This window comes from Lampetra fluviatilis, chromosome 24 (assembly GCF_964198595.1).
Source record: "Lampetra fluviatilis chromosome 24, kcLamFluv1.1, whole genome shotgun sequence".
Classification (NCBI taxonomy): domain Eukaryota; kingdom Metazoa; phylum Chordata; class Hyperoartia; order Petromyzontiformes; family Petromyzontidae; genus Lampetra; species Lampetra fluviatilis.
The window spans coordinates 4,468,439-4,493,104 of NC_136298.1; the positions used below are offsets into that span (position 1 = coordinate 4,468,439).

Sequence of the window (24,666 nt, forward strand, 5' to 3'; positions counted from 1 at the left end):
TTGTTTGTTGTTGTAACTTTCTGACCCGCCGCTACTTGACATCTGTGACAAAGAGCTTCATAGCTCATCAGATACCTCCAGATAAATAAAGGTTCTGATTCAATCCGCGTGTGGCCTCCGCAGTATTTCATTTTTGCAACACTGCCTTGACGTTGCGTTGCAAAATGCACGGCGAGATGCTTACAGTTTTAAATGTCTAGACGGCGTGTAGCAGCAGCCACCCTCCCGCGCCAACTCAAGCGGTCGTTGCGGGTTACAGTTCCCTGTGGCCAACCCTCACTCGACAGCAGCTGTCAATCCTCTGCAGCCAGAAGACCTGTGGCCATTCCCTTGGCCACCTCCTCCTCCGCCTATCAGCAGCCCCAGCATAGATAACCTGGTGGGCAGCGTGGACCCTAGAGAATTGAGCCACATGGTCAACATTCTGTAGTTGCCTTTGACAAGTACATTGCTTAACTAACTGTCTACTTAATATTCAAAATTATCCATGGTAAGGGGGGGTGGGAGGTTGCCCCAAATATAACAAAACACATGGACAATGAAAAATGTGGTAATTGTTTTTTTACCCTTTGATCTGGCAACAAAACTGACACCCTTTTTTACAAGGAGTCATGTTTGCATTGACCACAATACCTGCGGTCGGAATGCAAACAAAACAACTCTGATAATGTATGCACTGTCCTTGAAATTGATTTGTCCACACCCGAAACAGCTTTTCTTAGAGCCTAGTCTCACATGGTGTTGGACCAGATGACACCAAAAGGCGTCAAAAAAAATGTGTCAGTTTTGTTGCCAGATAAAAGGGTAAAAAAACAATTATCATATTTTGCTACTGGCAAAGGAGGTTCCAATGGAATGAAAAACATGTTTACGTAATTTAGGTTATAAAACTGATTAATTCCCTGCCTGTTTTGAATGGGGGTTGAGACGTAGAATGTGCCGACTATGTTTTATTATTTTATCACTAGTTTTGATTGTTTTTTAGTATGATTTCTTGCCAACGTGTTTGCGATTGCGTGGGCACACTGTGTCTCACCGACTCAACTTTAAAAGGTGCACACAGTTAATCCACAAGTTGGATAATCCGCCCAGCGATCATGTAGTGTCACTATCGATTAAACTATTATTTTATCAGGTAAGGCCCACTGAGTTATACAGCTCTTTTTCATAAGCGACCTGGCCACAAATGGTAGCTCAACGAAGTGGTTTATCATCATGTGAAAATTTATAGCAGCCAAATAATCTAAATGCATGTTTCTAAACGTGGAGCGGAAAAACGAAGGACCTGGAGAAAAATACACGTGACCACAGGGAGGTGTAGTTATAGTCTCACCACTGCGGGTCCCATTCATCCTCCGCCAATGAAGGTCTCCTTCCTGCTCTGCACCTTGAGAGAAGTGCGATGCTCTGATTTGGTGGATTTCATTGATGGCGTTGTGGCAAAACGTCGTACTCGAATTTTAAATGTTGTGGCTTTACTCTCCAACACACCCGGTGTGCCGAACTAGTAACTAATTGGCCAGTTTTGTTTACGTGACAAACTTACTAATTGGCTGTGGTTGTGGGTTTAACGACACATTTATATTTATGCGATCTAACCCAAAAAACACTTTTTTTGCTAATCGGTCGCGAACTTCTACGTGTTGAACTGATGGGGGTTACGCTTTACGGTTGCAGGCAATGTACCTCGTGTACCGGGCCTTAGAAAAGGAACCCGTTCCACTCGCTCTGCCCATCAAGCTCATCCCTCCGGCCAAGAGGAAACCGGGTCTCGTGTCGTCCGCTTTCGCTCTGCCAAAGGTACAGGTGAATGCCTGCTCACTGGCGTTTGCATTCACCGCTCTTTTTGAAGCTGTATTATATCAGCCGGTGAGGCGCTGTTGACCTTAGCAGCTCTTTTACACGGACGAACACACCTCCAGGCCATCGGCAGCAGCGGTAGTTACGGGACATTGCAGCTACGTAGCGTTAACATAGAGACTCGTGGAGTGACACAGATATTCATAGAGTTACATAGAGATTCATAGACTCACACTCGGCGTTATTTCAGCTGGTGAGGCCCCATTGAGCTAAGCAACTATTTGACAAGGACGACCGCAGCCCCAGACTGTCAGCAGTGACGACTTTTAACATGTCATTTACTCAAAAAGGATTCTGCACTTGGCCGCTGAAATATGTTGTCTTGTCATTGTGACGTATTTACCTGTGAACCCTTTAATGTAAACATAGGCTTTGACTAAAAGCTGTTTCACTTGAAAACTGCCCTCCGTGACTGCTCAAATCCTGGGCGTGTTTAAACATTTGCGGAAATGGCTTTCATCAAGTCCAGTTTCATATAATTTTATGTCTTTAATAAGCTAGTGGCCAAACATTCCCAACGTTGATATACTATTGAGACTCATTGAGGCTTTCCTTGATGAATGGAAGTTACTTTTCTTAATTTAATGAGCCAGTGCTGCAAGTTTGACATGTCTGTGGTATGGACCAGCATCTCTTCGAACAACTACCGTTTCGATCCCAGAAAGTGACTCTCTGTATGGTCACTCGGATGAGATGATCAGAATCGGACGTCTATTTCCCGAGTAAAGGCCCATTGAGCAACTCGGAAGCTTTCTTTTGCAAGGTGCAACTCAGCCACCATTGATGATGACCTGGATTTGAACTCATGTACATCGAATTGTTCAGCACTCTCCAAGCACAGCGCAACCCAGGCGCATTACGAAGGAGCAGAGCAAGATGAGATCAAATACAAAACACGCCAAGACTATTTGATTTGTCAATTAAAAGCAGTGCTTACGCTCGTATCTCATTCATCGAATCGTGTGCTTAAGAACAGATCGGTTTTTGATTATTGAACATTTGAAATCAACTTTTTTCGATAGGCTTACGGCTGGTACAAACAAGGCAGATGGTAGACGAGACAGTGCAACAACAACAACAACCGCCATTCGCCACTAAGTGGCAGTGACGTCACCACGACGCTTGTGCAAGGCCATGTGCACCTTGAGGCCACGTGAAGTGTCGAACGCCCGCTGGCAGGAGGTCACGGGGCAGACCCACGTGCCACGGGTCGACTGACTGAGATGACTGGCTGATGCACCACCTGTTCCCCCTACTGTGCGATGCACTGCAGACGGGTTAAGACAGACAAGGCGGATGGTACAGACTAGACAGAACTAATCGCAGACAGCATAAATGCGACAGTGTGGATGAAACGGACAGTTCAAATGAGGAAGGCAAAAATCTCGGCAGTACAGAGGAGATAAAACAAATAAGACAGCATTAACCATTACGCAAACTCCGGTCATCCTCGCAGCGGCTTTTGGCAAGCCATCGAACAAAGAAAGTCGACACATCCTGTGCTTTCAGATGCACTTCTGCGGCTGTCTGGAACGTTTTTCCTTCCGATATTAGGAAATTACTGGAGCAATGCACTTTTAAATCATCTAGATTGAAAACTAATTTCTTTAGAACTGCTTTTTGTGTTTGGTTTGTTGTCCTTCCCCCGCACTTCCAATTAGCATGGTTGGCCACGTACGATGCGAAAGAAGTTGAACGTACATAAGGCAGTACAAATGAAACAGTATGGGCTGCAACCGAAAATTGCACTCATTAATTGTGTTGGTAAGAGTGTTTGGGGTGGAGGGGGGCAATCGTTACACACCTAATGAATGCGTTTGTTTAAACATGCATGAGGCATCTCTCGTAATTTATTCATTCCCGTTCGGCCTCTGTGGCAGAGCCAAGCGGTGAGCGCGGCGGAGAGACTCAAGTACGACGAAATGTTCACAAAACTGGACAAGGACGGGGACGGCCAGGTCACGGGCCTGGAGGTCAAGGAGGTGTTTATGAAGACCGGCCTCTCTCCCGCCGTCCTCGCTCAGATCTGGTCAGTGGGCTGTGTCCTTCCAACGCGCCGCGTGTTTGTGATGTGCGGGCGAGCCGGACGTAATCCCACTCGTTTTTGTGTCCTGGGACGTGTTACGTCAGTCCGCCCTCGGGGTCCGTTTGTCTGTCACGATGATGCTTTGAATTTTTAATGAAAATCACAAAGCCTCTAAATGGGATCATTCACAAATACCAACTCCAGATACCAATGGCTTTTGGGCGATGTTGGTAATAAAATATAAAAGAAAAGTCACGTTTCATGCAGGGATTCTGTTGTGCTTTCCGACACGGCCTTGTGTTTGAATGGATTTAATTAGTATTTAATTAACAACAATAACAGCGCCTTCCGATTTGCATAATGAGACGGCGTCACGCAGTGCGTGACGTCGCGAGATGACATCACGCCTCATGATGTAAGAGCGGAGGCGAGCGCCATGGTGTGTGACGTCATCACCGTGGTTGATAAGGCTTATCCTTTTCGCGTTGGGTTGTAATCGCCAAGTTCTAGACAACCCTTTTATAAATTGGGCTGGTTTTACGTAAGGTCGAGTCCCTAATCGCAACCAAATTTTACACTTGAGTTTTATTTATTTTGCGTCATCTTTACAAGAGCTATCTGGCTCTCCCCAACGGCCAGATGGATAGATAAACAGAAATATAGGACACAGCTAACCTTCAACCTTCGTTAATGGAAAGCGTTAATAATTACACGAGAGTGTTTTGAATTTTTGGGTGTTAGCTATTTTGCGAATCGGCACTTGTGTGTGTGCGTGTGCTATAATAGGGGCTTGCAGGTGTAGGTGCATGTGCCTGATGTGTACGTGTATGAGCACGTGCGATTTGTTTTCCTTGCGCAGTTCTTTGTAATGTTGAACCCCCTATCAAATTCGAGGTTCCCCTTAATGACATGGCATGGCAGGTTGTTATAGTGCTTCCCGCTTTGGAGGTGGTTCAAATATATTCGTTTTTAGTTTTTGTTCCCCTGCTCATTTGAGTGTAGGACGACGGTGCTTCTCGCCATTGGTGGCACTGAGCCCCACTGGTGGATATTTTCACATTGTGATGGCAAGGGCAATTCGCTGCGTGATACTCCAGCAACCACTGTTGACTTCCCCCAAAATCGGTGCTAGTTTTATCGACCCTAAAGGGATGATGGGCTGTAATGTAGTGTGTAGTACAGTACTAATGTTGGGGTTGGTGGATTACACACAGAACATCTTGTGCTATGAGACTCCCAACCTGTTCGGTGGTTATGTGGCCAATACCGGCAGTACAGCAAGTAGGTTTTGTGACCCCTCCCCACCCAGCTATGTTTGTTTGAACTCCTTTCTCAGACGGTGAGTTTCAGTTCAACAATTCCATCCCGTGCGTGCCACATTTACCGTGCGAGTTATATTATTTCTCGTGTTTTTCCCATCTGATTTTGACCATTTCTGTTTGTTCACTTTTTGCTCTACGTAACACTGGCATACAATCTGATTAAATACATTTCGCGGTTCCATGAGTGCACGCGTGAGTCCCCGAGTTTTGCGCCGTGAGACGTTTTATTAAATAGTCTAGATTGAAAACTTAATTTCTTCAGAACTGATTTTTTTTTAGTTTGTTGTCCTTCCTCCGCACCTCTGATTAGCACGGTTAGCTACATACGGTGCGAAATAAATTCTACATACATAAGTACAATTCTGGGCGTACCCAGTATAAGTGTAATTGTCATTAACCCTTTCCCGTTCTGAGACATCTGCATATTTGAGGGTGGATCCCGTTCACTGCTGAATCTCAGAACGCGTAAGCGATTCAGCGTTCATTTTACTTAGAGTGGCATAGCGCCATTGTTTTTAAAGACATTGAACTCACCACAGAGAACTTTTAACAATACGACCGTTGCACTCTACGATGGCTGGCGCCACACTGTGCCACACGTCCTTTCGCATGGACTTGTGGGAGCCTCGGTATACCGAGAAAGTTATTTTATCTTTTCTTGCAGTTCCATTTCAATGACGTACACGTACAGGAAAGGGTTAAATGTAATGGAGCATCGTTAACAGGCCTGACATGTTCACGCTTGCACGTGCAGGGCGCTGAGCGACACACGGCAGTGCGGCAAGCTGACGAGGGATCAGTTCGGCATGGCCATGCATCTTGTGCAGGAGAAGATTGGCAGGCGAGCCAGCCTCACCACCGGGACACCGCCCCCGCCGCCGGACCAAGCCACAGCCACGACAGCCGCCACCGCAGCCACGGCCGTCACCACCTCCGCCACCGCCGAGCGGAGACCGTCGCGAACGGTGCGCTGCGCGTGAAATCAACCAACGCTCGAAACCCATGCGGGGTCTTCAAACGGCTGTGCCGCAACCGCCGCTGCTCGCCTTGACGTATAAAATCTATAATTTTGCAGGCCGCGTACGGTTCTCAAGCGAGGGGTTCCTGCTCCCTCACCCAACCCCAGCTTACGGAGTTGCCACGAATCGTTGCTGGAGGGTAGAGGGGAGGCTACGACTTTATATGATTACCAATCATTGCGCGTGCAGTGTTTCGAGTACATATGTATAGAAATAATTGGTCATTACGACAAGGTGGACCGCATTGTCGTGTGGATTGCAGTTGAGAAACGCTGGTCTAGACCACACAGCTGTCCACGAGTCAAAACCCCATGGTGGCGAGATGCTAACTACCTCGCTTGGTATGCAGGAGATAGTGGGTTTTATCCCGACCCTGACACCTGTATATTTGGAGTTTGCATGTTCTCCCCATGGTTGTTTGGATTTTTCTCTGGGTCCTACAGTTTTTACCTCCACATGTAAAATCAACATTTACGTTTAGAATATTTGGCAGCTTTACATTTCCACAAGAAAAGCCACTTCTTTGAGCTATCGTTTGTGGTCAGGTCGCTTCTGAAGAAGAGCTATATAGCTCAGTGGGCCTTACCTGGTACAATTTTTAAAAAGTTTATAGTTTTTTCAAAACACATTGAGGAACACACAAACTTTTTTTTCTGGTTCAGAGAAGCATTCTCTGCTTAACGAGCGGATGCCCCGCAGTGAATTATGGAGATGGGTTAACACGCTCGGCGTAGACTGTGCTGCTATGCTACCAGGAGACAATCGACTGGCAATTGTGTGCACAAATCGTCTTACGCAGGCATGCGATTGTTATCTCCTCGTACGTAGTCACGTCGAGTCAATTTAAATGTTTTTGCTTAAACAAGTGATGCCTTTCTGGCTCAAATCTGCCACCCAAAGCTCCATCACATACACAAAAACATAGACAATTCTATACTACAGTAAGAGAAAAGAATATGATATTTTTTATAGCTGTTTATAATATAGAAATAAAAGCAATTTATGGCCGTGAGTTGTTGTAGCAGGGGACCCTCTTTTAAAATAGAGGATAGAGAGACTCGGTGCAGCTTATCATGGATAAATAAATGACATTAGAAATATAACCAAAACATAGGAGCAACCCAGCTGCATGCTTTGCGGGCAAACGCCTACAATACTGGCCTGCCAAGCAGTCACTATAACCATCTTATCTGTCGATTGACATTCTTTGAAGAAAGAAAAATGTTGCCCCAGCTGCCTTCCCATCCTGATGTAATATGTATATTATACACTGCTAGTGACAATTTGAATGAGCTGTGAATGTTTCTCGTGGCAGGCCCCAGCCGGTATTTCCAGTTTGCCAGTGCCACAGAAAGCTGACTGAAGTAGTTATCTGATGAGTGGCTTGTTTAGCTTTGTTCGGCTTTCATTGGCTGCATTGGCTACACCTTCACCCAGTGCAAGTGGCTTGTGGGGAGCTACAATCGGAAAAGTGCTGGACCGGTGGCTTGTGGGGGAGCTCATACTTGTTCTCTTTGTCAGAGCATTGAACTGGTCGTGCAGAGGTTCTGGGATCTCACAATTATTATTATCACGAGTAGATAACCCCTTTTTACTCTGCAATGAATAAGAAGCAGCTGTGATTTGCATACTCGCCTAATAATCTGGTGCTCGGAGCACTTCAAGTAATTCGTTTTACGGAATTAAATGCCTTCTCTTTGCCCCCCCCCCCTTCCCGGCTGACTTGAGCTTCTGCTGCCCCCTATATTTTGGCTTGGGGGCAGTGGGCCAATGTGAACCTCCCTGTGCCTGCTGCTTCAGTCGGGGAGTGGCACCTGCTTTGTCCTCTTTTGCATGCCTTGCACTTTTAATGCGTGGGTCCTCAACTGCATAGTCCTTCGCGCACCCACTATGGGGCTGCAAGCGTCATTCTTGGCCTGAGAGAGAGAGAGAGAGGCCAATGGGATAAGCGCAATGCAAATCATGTGTACTAATAGAGCCGGGGTGGGCAGTACATGGACCTGAAACGTTCCACTGCTTTGTTGCGCAACTGACCGCGGCCACATAAGGCTTTTAAATCGCCCACAAATATTTATTTTTCCATCGCTGCAAGCATCTTGGCTGCACTTATCAGGTACTACAGGGGGAATATTTTCTTCAGGGTGTCTCTTTCTAATTTTAGCTCTCTCAGTCACAGCTTACTGCTGCGAGGATCTCTTTATATTATTTGGGTCTTTCGGTAAAGTAATATACATAGGTTCAAAAAGTAAATAACTCGATTGGACAACGGGAAGTGGACCACATCTTGATGACAAAAGACAGGCGGCGCCTGCTTTTTGTGCAAGCTGATTCCACGGTTTAGGGACCGCGGCGTTTTTCACCTAAACAAAAATATATAATGAATAAGCCGTCCATGAATTTTTTTTCAATTGCATGAAAGTATGCAATTAATTGATTATTTGATGCCGATTTTAATAGAGGCATGCATTGTCACCGGATCGCAGTACGTGTGCAAAATTAGGGATTGATTGGACAACGGGAAGTGGACGTAATGTAGATGGCAAGATTTAAGCACGACACAGGTGTCAAGTTAAGTAAAACCGTTGAAAAAAGGAAGTTTGTTGAGCCTGTGATTGAACAGGGGAATGGAGTCGACAGCGTGAGATGGCTGGCAGGAAGGGAGCTCCACACAATGGGGGGAGAGCAGAGTAGAATTAGGGACCTCGTGGTTATAATCAGTGCCTACTCATAGAAAACTTACTTTAATGTCAATTACAATTGATCATGGGTCAACTATCTTAATATTTCCCTATTTTATGACCTCGTTTTGTTTTAGCCAGGTAAGGTCCACTGAGCTCTATAGCTCTTTTTCAGAAGCGACCTGCCCACTAATAATGGCGCAACAAAGTGGCCTATAGTGTGGAAATTAATAGCAGCCAATTACTGTAAACGCATGTTAATTCTAAATGTGGAGGGGAACCAGATAAAAATCCACGTGACCACGGGGAGTACACGCAAACTCCAAATATTATAGGCGCCAGGGTCAGGATCGAACCTCAAGACCTGTATACCAGGTGAGGTAGTTAACATCTCGCCAACGCGGCACCACACACTCTTAAGGTGTAGTGTCAAACTACAAGCCAATTTTTTTTGCCTTCTAACTCTGCTCTGACAGAAACTGAAACCTACTCTTTTTTTATGTGGTTATAATCCAGTATTAATGACAAGGGTTGTGAGTTTTTGTTAACGGTGCCAATGGATTGCTGCATTCATATGTCCTGGAAATATAAGGCCAACCCGTTCGTCTGAGGACACTTCACATTCTGTCATGAAGACTACAAATCCCCGAAGCCAATCGCTATGCAACGAACAACAAAGCTCGCTAATACAGATGTCGAGATTGGATATTATCATTTTTACGTGATATTTACCAAACTAGTTTTGATTAAATACTTTCTAGAAGGCTATTGTTTTTAACTCTTCTTGACTAGGACAGTTATCTTGCATTCGTTCTCCGAATGAAACAAAGGATCACTTGAATGTTCTGGCTTTTCAGCTTGTTTATTTATGCAGGCTGAAGTAGTCCACGTGCTCACACTCATTGCTGTTCTGAATTAAACCAGTGGTGTGGTTGTAAATAAATTATACATCACTTACAGACATACACAAGTTGCAGAGTGAATCTCTCGTTAAGGAGTCCTCCTTCTGCTTTATGTTAGAATAACCTGTCCTGGAACAAACGAATACAGGACTACTCCCACTGTTCACCAAAGTGGTGGGAATGGCGGTGCATGAGATTTTGACATTGTCCATACACAGAGTCCTTTGTCCCCGAACAAAGTTGAGAACCACTGCTTTAGACTCTCCGTCGTGCGTTTGTGTTGGCAGCGTCTGATTCGTCAAGGCTGTGAATGAGTTTCGGCTAACTCTGGCAACGTTGCTTGTTATAATTGACGGCGGTTTAGTTCTCAGTTGTTTTTGTAAAATCTCTCGGGAAGCAAAATGAAAAATTAAACAAAGAAGCACGGCATTAGCAGCGTTTCCATCGACCTTAACACAAACGTGTCGTGAAATATTAAACATGTCTCTTTTTACTTTACCGCACGTAAGCAGATCGTATATCCTGACGTGCGGTTCGGTTTTTTTTGTTTTCGTTATGTCCAACAGGAGAGTCCACTTCTCCCTGGTGGGCTCACAGACTTCTCAGCAATCAAAGCCCTGGATGCCATTTCAGACGTACACAGGTACGCCAAACACGCACACTTAACCCCGTGCGCAAGACCACACGCACACCCATAACCCCGTGCACAAGACCACACGCCAGTGCTGTAATCACCCCATGTGTTGATAGATTAGAGTTCATCAGCTGGTGCCTAAGAGGGCACGTCAGGCTACTAATAGTGGAAATAGATAAGGGGCTGCCTTGCATTTATTGCACCTGTGCCTGCCTGTGACGCTACGCTACTACAACGGGCAACTGGTGCCTCAAGGACAGGTCGGTAAACCAAAATAACAGGAAGAGCTATTTTTTTCTCATTCTGTAAAAAAACCTCAATATTTCAAGAGCTGCAATGCATGTGATTACGAGACGGTGGTCCGCAATAAATAACGGCACGAAGCAGTCCTTAAAAGAGCCGCATGCGTCTCTGGACCACAGGTTGTCGACCCCTGGAATCTAGGAGTGATTCGCATCCTGCAGGGGGAGACGGCGAGCAGTGTAAGTGATGTGATGACTTGCCCTAGTTATGAACACTCCCTGCAGAGCTCAGTGGTAATGGATGTGCTTATTCCAAACTCACAGCGCAATCTTGTGGTTAAGCTAAGGTGTTGCGCCTGAAATGGTTGGCCTGGTGTTGAATATAATTGACTGACTTAGAGCATACGTTTTTGTCTAGCTTCAGGGTTGTTTGTAATCATGTCTTAATGGGACGGAGGAAGTTTAAGCGGCGGTGGCATAGTAGTTAGCGCGCCACGCTATAGACTTGGTAAGCCTGAGTTCAATTCCCCACCACAGCTGACAACGGTGTTGATACTAAAAGTTAAGTATTTTAGTTTACTGTTGAGTGGTTATCGCTCCTGGCCACCACTTCCTTTCACCACCCACACTGAACATCATGTTGAAGTATATTCAGTTTCCCCCCAAGGCTCGCACATTGTTGCGAGGCCTTAATCCAGCAGTGGATTAGACACTGCGCCAAAACTGAATGAATGTAACCATTCATTGGCTCTGTCATTCAGTCAGTTATTTATGACTCCTATGCGCTTGATACATTCATTGATCTGCGTGTGCAAGAATCAATGACTTGTGATTCATGATATGGAAAGATGCTTTGATGCAGGTGTGCAGCAATGGTGATGTGGTTAGCACTCTGCACTATCAGCTCAGTTACCCGAGTTCAATTCCCGGCTACGACGAACATCAGTGGTCAGTGATAGATGAAGCGTGTGCCTGACTCTCTACCAACCCGCAATGAAGTACAGTCAAACAAACGCCATGTCTGACACAACATGGGTAGGCCTTCATCCAGTCGTGGATTGATAAAGGGCTGTTCATTCTTATAGGCTGACAGAACAAATAAGATGGGACACATGACACGTACAATACAAACGAGTCGCTGTGAGACATCAGTGGATTTATCCATCAATGGAATTGTGACACCCGAATCACGAACTTTTAATCACATCACCGTGTAATGCGTGCTCCGTTAGTCATCCCTTGATATCTTCTTGGCAGACAGAGAAACCTTTATCTAAAACCCAAGAGTCCATTGGCAATATTTTAAAAAATCTCCCTTTCTAGGTCAGCCTTTCTGTCAAAGGCTGAGTGTCTCCATAAACCCACATGTGTACTACAGGATGATGCTCAAAAGATCGGCACAGATGGGTTCACAAATACACCCACTTTCTGTCCTGGCAATTCTGCCAGCTTAGCGACCCAACAGGTTGCTCACAAAATATTATCATTAAAATGCTCAGTTATTTTGTTAGTTGTTAACCTCTTTCCAGATGGTGAGATAAAGAAAAAAATCACCCACAGACTCTTGGGGAAAGTGCTGTAAGCGAGCACCTACGAAGGGGGTGGGTGGCCAGCACCACACCCGGCCACCTTTGTCTCCCCAGTACTAATGTGTACACCCTGCCGAACACTCATTCGAAGCCCAGGACCGGTTCAGATAATCGTCACTAGTGTTGGCGGCCATGACCGGGAATTGAACTCGAGTGGTTGGGTTCGTAGCACAGCGTGCTAGCCACTGCCCATTCAGACTAACAATCTTGTTTTCTAGGTCAGCCTTTGTGTGAAAAATTTGTCTCTTTATACAAATGAAAACCCACACTAAGCAGCATGGTGAAGTATGGTCAAATAACCTTGATGCCACGCACGGCATGGTGAGCCCTCGTGCAGCAGTGGATTGAAAAAGGGCTGCGCCCATATACATATTGAAGTGTCTCCCCGCTCAAGTGAGTCTTGGGCGCTCACCTTCACTAGCAGTCCTCATCTAGCAGTGGAAATTCCATATTTTTCTGTCTGCATAAGACAGCCACCGTTGGCAATCTGGCCAGGTGACGAAGCGGTAAAGTCTGCGGCTTGCAGTCGAAAGGTTGTGAGTTGAAATCCTGGCTGTAGGTCCACTGGGGGCTCATCATCCCTGTGGGGTTGATACAATTAGAATCAATTTGTGGGGGAGTCAACAGCGGTTGTCCCATTAATAGACTTGTTCCCGTCATCGATATGTGGACTTTCCACCACTGCCTCGAAGCAGTAAACAGGAGATGAGCACCGTCTCAATGACTGATTGAGCAATACATTACTTTTACCATTTTAGTCCATGTACAGAAAGTGGTATTCATTTTATTGCCCCTTAAAACGCAATTGCAATGGACTGAGTGATTCACCTAACTGGATTTCAACTCAGAACTTGTAACTCAGGTGGCTCTACCAGTTACAGTATGAATAGAGAATCTACAGCTATCCATGATCTAATAAGTCGCAGTCGCTCCTCGCTGCCCCTGTTCAAGGAGTGCTCTGACACCCGCTCATCTTCTCTGCCTATGGCTCGCTGTTGTCCGTGTACCGTAGCGTGTTGTGGCCGCGGTTAGACACCGCTTCCTCTCCTCTCATTTCTCAATGTGGCTCAAGAGCAACATGCAAATCTTCGTCTGTCCTCTACCGGCGTTGTTGCCTCAGTCATTTACACGCTACATAAATCCAGATTGTATTGCATGGCAAGAGTCCCCATCGATTGATTCGACTGAATTCGGTCAAAGTGGTCTCTTCGCCTGCTGGGCCCCCCCCTTCTCCTTCGTCCCGGCCGGCCCAACGAACCGCGTCTCCTCCGTCTCCTCCGTTGGCCGTTTCCGTGGCGCTGCCGTTTGTCAGCAACCGCAACGACGGGGCTATTTATAGCCCCACCCCCTACCCCCCCCCCCGTCGTGTGTTTCCATGACAACGGTTGCTGCGGCTCATTGCGAGCCTTATATATATGTATCTTGACTTAAAGCTTTCGCGACTGCAGGAATTAAGATTTATTTGGGTCTTTCGGTAAAGTCACGTAGATAGGTTCAAAGGCTACGACGTTTCGATCGCAACACAAGCGGTCGTCTTCGGGGAAAAAAAATAGATGACCGCTTGTGTTGCGATCGAAACGTCGTAGTCTTTGAACCTATCTCTGTGACTTGACCGAAAGACCCAAAGAATAGGCATGCAATGATTTATTGATTAAAATTGATTCTAATACTCACAGTACATGTTTGCAGTTGTATATCTATTTCTTGATTATTTCTGATTTCTGTAAATTTTTGAGTTGGTTTGCACACTGCGGTATGAGGCTGATGACCCAAGTTCCATTGCTGTCCCGGGGTCTCCCCTTCACCAGCCCGTGCTCAGCAGCGTAATGAAGTATGGTCAAACAACCCGCCAAGACCGATACAGCTTGGGGAGGTCTTCATCTGGCAGTGAATTGGCAAAGGGATTCTAAATTATGATGAATTAAATTTCGATTTAAAGCTTTCGTAACTGCAGGGATTCATCTTCTTGGTTCTTTCGGTAAAGTCACGTAGAAGGGAAATAATAAAATAATAAAAATAAAACATAATAAAATAATTCTCACGACGTTTCGGCCACAACGCAAGAAGCCGTCCTCAGGTGAAGAACAGGTCTGTCGGAAAGACATTCAGACACTGTCTTTCCGACAGACCTGTTCTCATTCAGACGCTGTCTTTCCGACAGACCTGTTCTTCACCTGAGGACGGCTGCTTGCGTTGTGGCCGAAACGTCGTGAGAATTATTTTATTATGTTTTATGATGAATTAATTATGATATGTGTTAATGTTTGCAACCGAAGACAATGCGATATCAAATGGCAAAAGAAAATCGTAAATTTTATTCGTGACAATTTGATGAATCGTGAAGGATGGGTTAGTCATTACATTTGTTGCATATATAGTGTGCACAGGCACCTTTGCTGTATGTGTGTATAATTAGTATGTTTAGATGTATACAAGGGATGTCTTTTGGATGCGCCCAATCTATAAACTATGAAACTCTTCATTTTACCAGGTAAGGCACACTGAGCCATATAGTTATTTTTCAAAAGCGATTTGGCCACACATGATAGCTCAACAAAGTGTCTTGTCATGTGGAACTTTATAGCAGCCATATGCTCTGAAAGCATGCTTTCTAAATGTGGAGGGAAAAACCGGAGGAGCCGGAGACAAATCCACGCGTCCGCTGGGAGAACATGTGAACTCCAAATATTCAGACGTCAGGGTCGGGATCGAACCCACGACTTCCTGTATACCAGGCGTCACTTCGGCACCCAGCAAGCTGAGCAGGTTTTGAGCCTGGATAATGCTTAGATGAAGCCTATTACTCAAGGCACACACCACGGGAAGGGCAGTCAAGACAGACGGAGAGGGGGACACGGCTCAAGATGAACAGTAGGAAGATAGACTGAGCGCCGGTGCAGGAAGTGGAGGGGGAGAAGGAATGACCGGGCCTAGATGTCGTAGATGATGAGGAGTTGGGAGGGGAATGAAGATAAGGAGGGAGAAGGAAGGAGCGGGCAGATGTGTGCTGCACAGAGGAGCAACTTCTGGTTATCACTGGGGGGCGGGGAAGAGGGGAGCGGTTCGTAGTGGTGGTGGTCACACATAAGTAACGTGTTTTACGGAAGGCTTGAGCTGATTTAGAGATACTGTAGTTACGGGTGTCCATCATGCATAAACACGTATTGTTGTACTGTACTTCTATGCTTCCTCGTCTATGCTTCCCCCACTTCACTAATACGCACAGCCCAGCGTGTTGAAGTACACTCCTATAACCCCCACAACCCACATGGGTTGTCTATGGGTAGTGTGCCTGTGCACAGACTATATATGCAACATCCAGCAGTGGATTGACAGAAGGGCCTTGCATGTACAGTACAGTAAATAAACGCACGTAAATATATGCAGATATAAGATAATATTCTTCTTAGATGTATAGGCTGTCAGACCTATTTCCCATATCAAGCACATAATTCATACGTACATGCCTGCATCTGTCATGCTTATCAATAACAATCAGTCAGTCCCTGCATTTAATCTGGGTGAGAGGCTATTGAGTCATTGAGTCTCTTTTGCAAGGGGGAAGAGGGGCGTTTTCCAAAATCGATTCGTTCAATATTAGTGGTTGCAAATCATAAAATAACCCTGCAGTGAAAATTTGCCAACGAGTTTTAATTAAATGTTGACGAGTACATTTTAAAAGGCATCTAAATAATGCAAATTGAAGCAAAAAAATATGACTTTATTTCAACAGCAATATGACATGTGTTTATATAATTTTGTATTATGTTAATGGCCCCAGTTACCAGGCCAAAATCGACATACCAGTACACCCAAATTCACTGCAACTCCAGCCCAAAACACAGATTATTCTCAATTAATGGAACGATGTATTATTTCAGATGCTGCACGTGCCGCGTATTGGCTTTCAAAACATTAATGTTGTCCAATCAAACATTAATTGTTCAAGATGTTCTTGTTTTGGCATTCCGTGGATGTAATTCGCAGGGAGAGAACCATATAAAGTATATAACACAAGCATTTAAAACAATTAATTCCTTGTCATAAAAGATGCATGAGATATCGAACAGCAACAAATAAATCCACCTTATTACTCTTTGCGTGCACACGTGTGGCAGGCAAGTAGTTATTTCCGCAGGAGTGTTCTTGGCAAAGTGGGGAGCACAGGTGGTGTCTCTGCCAATCATCTCAATCCGTAAGCCCATGGCACCTGGGTCTGTCCCGTGACCGCCTTGCCAGCAGATTTGGATTTTGTTCAATTCAGCAAGAAGGGCCCAAAAAGCCGCTAGGCTCTATTTCATGGGCTTTCTCCGACGTCAGTACAGATGTTATACAGTACAGATCTTAGCTACACGAGCAGGGCTTCCTCACGTCACGTCACACCCTCAAAGTGCACCTAGCCTGGCGCAAGCGTGATGGCGACATCTCCGTCAATTAGTGGCAAATTCTAGCGTTGGCTATTGCTGCATTCTGTTGGCTTTGTTATTTCCCCTCTCTCCTCCCGGAGGTTATCTCAAGGTCGCAGGTTGCAGTGTCCAGAAAAATGATTTGTCAACGTCACCGCGCAGTCCAGCCTCGTCCGTGCCTGCCTGTCGAATCCTCAGGCCCCACGCCTGCGTTGCGTCCTTTTTCATTGGCGAGGGTTGGAACTTGAGTGGGGGGGGAGACGCAGGCTGTCGTAGTGGAGGGGGCTGGTGTAGGGCAAAGGGGGTGGGGGCGAAGGAGAGAGAGGATATGGGGCAGGAAGGGCGGTGAACAGTGCAAGGATGGGTGTATGGGGGTGAAGCTGCCTCTAATCATCACCCTTGGGTTATCCTTGGCAGCAGTGGAGCCAATGCTGTGTCGTTTGGAAGCCTGAGGTGCAGGAGGAGGTCATGGAAGCCACTAGGACTTGCTTGGCACGTACAATTCAGCCGCTCAAAAAAAATATGACGCCCGCGTAAATTTTTTTTAGCGCGTGTCAACGTTTTCAGGTGCCGACAAAAAAAACGGGCGAGCCAATGCATCGGACGACCATTGCGCTAACGTTGCATCGGGAGTCATAAAAGCGTCGTGCTGGAATAAAAACGTTAGGATTATAGTATTTAACGTAGCTTGAGATTTATTTGTTTTTGCAGACTTTCCGTCCATCTGGAAAGGCGGTATTTGATTTCCCTTTTCCATCTGTAACGGGTGTGTTGTAAATCCTAAGTGGGCCTTCTGTACAATGAACGCTTATTTAGTGTCCAGGAGCTGGTCGCATCAAATGCCCTTCTCTCAACGTTTTAATACAAACCGCCGGATCCTGACGTTATATATCGCGCGCACATTTTTTTCTCCCCTTATTTACAAAGGAAATCCCTACGAGAGCAATAATGTTATTGCATTTTAAGTGTGGGTTTCCCCCCCCCCCCCCTCCAAAATATATTCAGCAATTGCTTATATTTCGATTTAAAGCTTTCGTGACTGCAGGGATTCATATGCTTGGTTCTTTAGGTAAAGTCACGTAGAAGGGAAATAATAAAATAAAAATATAAATAAACCAATTAATTGCTTTTTTTTATTATTTCCCTTCTATGTGTCTTTACCGAAAGAAACAAGAATACAATTGCTTATTGTGAGAAATGTCTGGATGTGGTAGGCAACCACATTTCCGCAGGTGCAGTTTCCGCATGATCCACCAATCCCACCTGCCGTTTCATCGAGTCGCCCTGTACGCCAACAGCCTCCTGAACTTCCGGCAGCTAACCAGGCGTGATCCTGGTTAAGTGCTTGGGATAGGAGACTGCCTGGGAATACCACGTGTTGCAGGCTTGGCCTGTGTGGAGGCCAGAAGATAGAAATGCAGCATTCTGTCCTTCAAGACATCCTTGCTGAATACTGTTTTGTCGCTATATGTGCATGTGTGTTTTCTCCGGGTACTCCGATTTCCTCCCATGTGCCGCTCATTCTCTTCTCATGCAACCATCGCTGCCCCCACCACTAATCTAGAACACCCACCAGTAATTCGTACTGTCTGTTGCGGCTATACTGGGGATCTTTGTCTTTGGTGTTGTCTAAAGACACCAGGCTCTTGTTCAAGTTCAGGCTCAGGATCAAGACCATTCCTTTATTTTTCTGCCTCTGAAATGAATGTTCTCACCGTTTCTCTACAGCAGTCTCATTAAGATGCTTTATGAATCCTGATTGTACTGCAATGGAATTGGTAAAACACTCCGCTGCGAAGGAGCCTTCTTAAAAAATAATGTGAGACTCAAGTGAGGCTCTTCTGGGTAAATTAAGGGCATTACTGTTATAAAGTGAGCCTTGCCTGGTCAAATAAAAATAGTTAAATAGTTAAGTAGCTAGTTAATCTGCAAGTCTGTAGAAAATGTAAGTCTGCAGAAATCCCGACGTCGTAAAACAGTGGCTTTTGTTTCATTTTTGTGTTGGGTTTTTTTTGCTGCGCGTGTGTGTTTGGGTTAGCGATGAGGTTTTTTCGTTAATCTCATTCCCATTGAGTCCATGATGGACGAGTCCAGCGGAGGAATTGTTTAAACGCCCTCCCTCTCGCTCCTCTCTCTCGCTCCTCTCTCTCCCTCCTTGCGATGCAGACACGCAGGCGCAGCACGAAACACAGCTGCAAAAACCGAGTCAGATTCCAGCACACACAAAAAAAACGTCTTGGATAAACAGTGCCGTTGTGGCCGTGCAGTCCAGGGAAATGCCACTACGTTCAACCAGAGGCGTTTAAATTAAAGTTGACGGAAGATGTGGATTTTAGAGACAGATTAGAAACACTTTTCCTCTTGGCCGGTCTACAAACCGCTCATTTCGCCGCGTGAATTAGAAGTTAATTGAAAATGATTCGAGTCTGTTGTACTGCTAATTTAACCCTTCGCAGTGTTGACTGTTTTTTTTGTAACGCTGGTATTTTTTACAGCAATTGTAGATTTTATTATTTTTTGTAAAAAAAAGTAATTCTCTACTTGCTTGTGATGGATATAAACAAAACTCACTTCACCCCACTCTCTGCAGCCAAGACGGAAAATAATGTTTTTCCATCACAGAACAAAATCGTGAAAATGTTATTACAACGGTTTTTTTAAAAGACAAACATCTCCCATTCAGCCCGACAGACTGTCGGGGCAAGAGTAGTTATCGAACCCTATTAAAAGACTTACACGTCACAGGATATGGGATGTGGGATACGTGGTCAGCGCCACTTACACCCGACCACCTTTGTCTCTCCCGTTTTACGATGTTCTTGACCGCTCGACCACATCAACCACTCAGTTTCGGCTAAGTCGACTGAGAGCAAGCCGAGGATAGATGCTTACTCTTCCATCCTTCCCACAGTCATTCGTGCTGTTGGCTCCCTGCCCCTGATTAACTCCAAGCTGATGACCTCTATCTTTGTCCTCTGCCTATGACTGACTGCCTCTGCAGATCAGTGGTGCCCACTGTGTTTGTCCAGCGTCTTGTGACGTGGCCAAGTTGATAATGCTATGTAAATCCACGCTGTTTTGTAATTGTGTTAAATCTCAACAGCCACTGTTGGTGGTGGTGGCGGTAGTGTAGTGGTTAGGGTGCTGCGGTACGAACCCGGTGGCCCGAGTTCAATTCCCGCTCACGACCAACACCAGTGACGAATATCTGAACCGGTCCTGGGCCTACTAGGTCAACTGAGCCTCAAATGAGCTCCTGATGGCGTGTGTAAACATCGCCACTTTAGTGACCAACAAAGGTGGCAGGGCATGGTCCTGGCCAACCACCCCCTCGTGGACCATGCCGACCTTCATAGGTGCTCGCTAACAGCACTTTTCCCAACAGTCTGTTAAGACTATATGGGGGATCTTTGTCTTTGGTGTTGTTTAAAGACACGAGGCTATCAACATTTCTTCATTGTAAAGGGGGTGTGGCGGGACGACCCAAATAAAAAAATGCAACAAAAAATGAGAAATGCTGGAATGCGCTTTTCCCGTCAGGCAGATATCAAGCGATTAGCGGCGTGAGCGCGGCTCGTCTCGTCGCTAGATATTCACAGGCGCAGCGTGGCCCGGGCAGCGGAGAGTCGGGCGACGCAGATTCGTCGTGCACCATCATGCCCTTTTTTACAAGCGATTGCAGCTCTCCGTGAGTGGCCGTGCATCCGCGCGCGCGTTACGTTTAACCGGAATAGACGCGTGACGTTTAACCCCTGCGCCGTCAACGAGTGTGATTTATTCCTTTAGTTGTGAATTTTATATTATTTTTGTTACTTTTGTCTTCGTTTGGCGAGCGTGAGGGTGGGGGGCGGAACGAAAATGAACTAGAGACGCAGGGTGGTGGATCGTCACTTGCAACTTGCGCTGCTGAGACATGCTGCGGATGATTTGCGACTGCTTGAAGGTGCCCATGCACCAGGCTCCCATTGCCGCGTGGTGAGTTTCCGCTTAACCCTTTTTCCTTCTAGCCTCTCCCCTCCCACCACTGTCCATCGCAGTGACGTGTGTCGCACCTCAGGCTCTTGGCTTGCGTTTGCTCGGTGTTAACTTGGGTTTTTTTCTTGTTTCTTAGCATTGTTGATAATTTCACGAGAAAAAAGAAAGTGTTAGAAAAAATGTGTTAGAAAAAGTTGATTTACCGATCTTTAAGCAACCCTTACTTACCAGCGTGGTGGTATGGTCAAACAAGCCCCATGACCAACATGGTTTGACAAGGCCTTCATCCAGCAGCGGACTATTCGGTTCTGTTCATTTCTAAAATCGACCCGGATTCGATCACCTTTTGAAATCAATCGATTCTGTAAACAATTGTCAAAAAAAAAATCTCCATTGGACAAAGGAGCCTCGTTTGAATGCATGGGCAGCGTTGGGAAAATTCTCCCATTGACTGAGTGAAGAAATCGGTGAAACATTGTTCTTTATGTAGTGCACTCATTTGGCATCGAGTTTTGGCTGCTCAGCCTCAGTTGAACACAACCAACCAGATGGTGTCCCTAATGACAACGAGTGCTAATGCCTAATAATTATTATAATCATCGCAATTACGTCGCAGATTTCTCTTGTATTGCAGTTCATTTATTTTTTTTGGCCTGCCGAGTTTGGAATGCCTTAACGTCGGTCGTGCAATAACGTGTTTGACATCCCTCTCGAACAGAATGCTGGATTTTAAATTATGGCAAGTAATTGGAGAGAACAGAGATGCATGTGGAGGATGATACAAATGTCATCGAAGGATATGGTAACTTGAAAGTTTGAAATGCCTTAACGTCGGTCGTGCAATATCGTGTTTGGCATCCCTCTCGAACAGAATGCTGGATTTTAAATTATGGCAAGTAATTGGAGAGAACAGAGATGCATGTGGAGGATGATACAAATGTCATCGAAGGATAGGCAACTTGAAAGTTTGGAATAGAACATGGGGAAAAAGAAATATTGTAAATGTAATCACAAAGAGGAGAACGCTGTGGGTGGAGGACACGTGCATGACTGTGGAGGATAGGGATAAGACACTTGCAGGATGCGAATAGAACATGGCCATAAAGTGCTGTAGATATGATCAGATAGCAGAGGTGATAATAGGTGGGATATGCGCCCAGGGAGGAGGATATGGTAAACAACTTAGACGTGTTTGAATGGAAGTCGCTAGCAAGGTGCCATAGATGTACTCAGAACGAGCAGGTTGTGATGGCTGGGACACCTGTGCAGGCTGGAGGAGGGCCGGTTACCGAGGCAACGCGTTGGAGTGGCTCTGGGGTGCTGTAGATATGATCAGATAGCAGAGGTGATAATAGGTGGGATATCCGCCCAGGGAGGAGGATATGGTAAACAACTTAGACGTGTTTGAATGGAAGTCGCTAGCAAGGTGCCATAGATGTACTCAGAACGAGCAGGTTGTGATGGCTGGGACACCTGTGCAGGCTGGAGGAGGGCCGGTTACCGAGGCAACGCGTTGGAGTGGCTCTGGGGACAAAGGGGGAAAGATGACCCAAAGTCAGATTGTGGTGACGCGCAGAGTGTGAGAGTGGCCCTTGAAGGATTTGTTGACTATATCAAGGGGAAGATCTAAAGCCATATGGTGGTGGCGATGAGACTAAGGCAGATCTTGGAGGTCAGGGGTTAACTGTGTAAGGGGGGGGGGGGGCTAGCAGAAAGAAGCCATGGTGAGGTGTGGTGGTACCAACGGCATTTGTCGTGAAGATCTCTTGACCTCGAGCAAATTTTTCTCATTTAATATTGAATTCTTGTTTCATTTTAAAACATTAATTGTTTTCCAATTTCATTCCAATGTTGCTATCGACGCGGCACAGATGACGGATTTGTTCGGAGCTGTGACAGAATGGCGCGTCGTCCTGTGTGTTAAAGGACGGCCTGCGGAAAGAGATCACAGAAGTAATTTTGAGATCTCTTCAAGAGTCCTATTGTATCCCACAGCCCTGCTTCAGAGAATTGTTTCTCGTGTGGCAGTCAGACCAACGCCTTTTATTCTCCAGTCTTGAGTTTTACCACGATAATCGTATGACCACATTTAATGTTAGGAATATGTTGTGCGGTCATTGTTGACTCGGCTGAGACTATGAAATACACTTGAGAACCGAGTTTGAAATCAGATATTCACCTTGATTTTAACCCCAGGAACTCGGCAGTGCCCACTCGGCACTCTCATACCTGTGAGACATGTGGCCACATCCCTGTTCTAAAATTGTTTTTTATATATTTTTTGTTCTATTTGTGGGAACGAACCAGAGTAAGTGAAGAAAAATCCTTCTACGCAAGGGGCGCACAATCATAATGTGTGCGTGCTTTCATTAACGTTTCGAATCCGTCACCAGGTGTTCCTTCAGAGGGGTTCACATTTTCCAAGCGTCGAGAGGAGCTTTGTGTGGAGCGATAGGCCGGGTAGCTTCCACACAGGTGCTTCTTTCATGGCGGCAGCAACTCATTCATTATCTTGCAGGTGGCCTTTTTGTATGTATGTACGTTGAACTTCTTTTGCACCGTACATTGCCAACCGTGCTAATCGGAGGTGCAGGAGGGAAGGACAACAAACTAAATGCCCAAAAGCAGTTCCAAAGAAATTAGTTTCAAATCTAGATGATTTAAAAAGTGCATTAGCTCCCTAATTTCAGAAAGGAGAACATTCCAGACGAAGCGTATCTGACCACGCGTGCGATGCAGTGACCGTCTTTGTACGATAGCTCCCATCGCCACATGGGACAACCAAACCCACCTTCGGCATCGCTGAATCGCAGTGTACATCCAGTCCTTTGCTTTTAAAGTTAAAATTCCCAATCATTCTCAACCCTGGCCCCTATATTTATCGAACCAAAAAGAACTTACAATTATATTCAAGTCAAAGTGTCTGCCCTGCTCAGCGACTGTGAGTCAGGCCTCGTATGTATGCTTTGGACGTACGGAGCCATTGGTGGAGATTCCACATTTCTATCGTGGGGAGCGGTGATGCAATGGGTTAGCGCCTTGTGCTACAAACCTGGCGACCTGAGTTCGATTCGTGATAATGGCCAATATCAGCGGCGAATGTTTGAACTGGTCCTAGGCCTCCCCTAGGTTTACTCAGCCTCAAATGAGTACCTAGTGCAGTGTGTAAAAATTGCCACTAGGGAGATGAACGTGGCCAGGTGTGGTGCTGGCCACCCACCCCCTCGTGTACCTTTCCGGCCTTCGTAGGTGCACTTGCCCCATCAGTCTATTAAGGCTATATGGGGGAACTTGATTTGTCTTTGTATACTTTGTGAGTACTAAGCCACTGGTGAAAATTCCACATTCCTATTGCGGCAGCCCATATATACATACGGTAGCTGATGTTGATGTCCCCCAAAGTGGTATCTGGTTTATCGACCCTTGAGAGATGATGGTGCCGAGTCAACCCCTTGGCCGAGATGTGAACTCGCAAACTTTGTGACTGCGAGTAGAGTTACCTGACCGCAGCGCCGCCCGGTCAAATCATCCGTTAAGCAAATGACACTAGCAGCAGCAACAATTGAAAATAACACATTAAACAGATTTGCTTTTGACCAAATCACCCGTATTGTCAGATCTCAGAAGCTCAACAGGGTGAAACATGGATAGTGCTTTGATGGTTGACCGCCATGTATAACAGGAGTTATAGGCTGTGTAGCCTGCATGGTTATTGTAACTACCAGCAAAACGTTGTACTCGAATTGTAAATGTTGTGGGTTGACTCTACAACACAAAAGCGGTGTGCTGAGCTCGTAACTCATTGGCACAATTTTGTTCACGTGACAAACCTTACTAATTGGCTGTGTCGGGTGATGGCGGGCTTAACGACACATTCATATTTACGCGATCTAACCCCAAAAAGAAGAATCTCGAGTATGAACCATTGTTGTAATGTGCTTCTATGCTCCCCATCTTTACAAACGCATCGCGGTGAAGTTCAAATAAACCCCCATGACCTGGATGTCATGGGG

The 24,666-nt window shown here is 45.8% G+C and overlaps 1 protein-coding gene across 5 annotated transcripts in view; it reads left to right on the top strand.

Moving 5' to 3' along the window:
* LOC144941087 (uncharacterized) overlaps positions 1 to 24,666 on the top strand; it is an 85,027-nt gene that overhangs the window by 29,015 nt on the left and 31,346 nt on the right. For 4 of the 5 annotated variants that reach the window (XM_078867544.1, XM_078867542.1, XM_078867545.1 and 1 more), the window contains 4 exons: positions 1,678 to 1,806; positions 3,741 to 3,889; positions 5,963 to 6,173; positions 10,374 to 10,450. In XM_078867544.1, coding sequence (XP_078723670.1) covers positions 1,678 to 1,806; positions 3,741 to 3,889; positions 5,963 to 6,173; positions 10,374 to 10,450 — 566 coding nt within the window. The remainder of the gene's footprint in view (positions 1 to 1,677; positions 1,807 to 3,740; positions 3,890 to 5,962; positions 6,174 to 10,373; positions 10,451 to 24,666) is intronic. The other variant, XM_078867543.1, reaches the window with a different exon arrangement.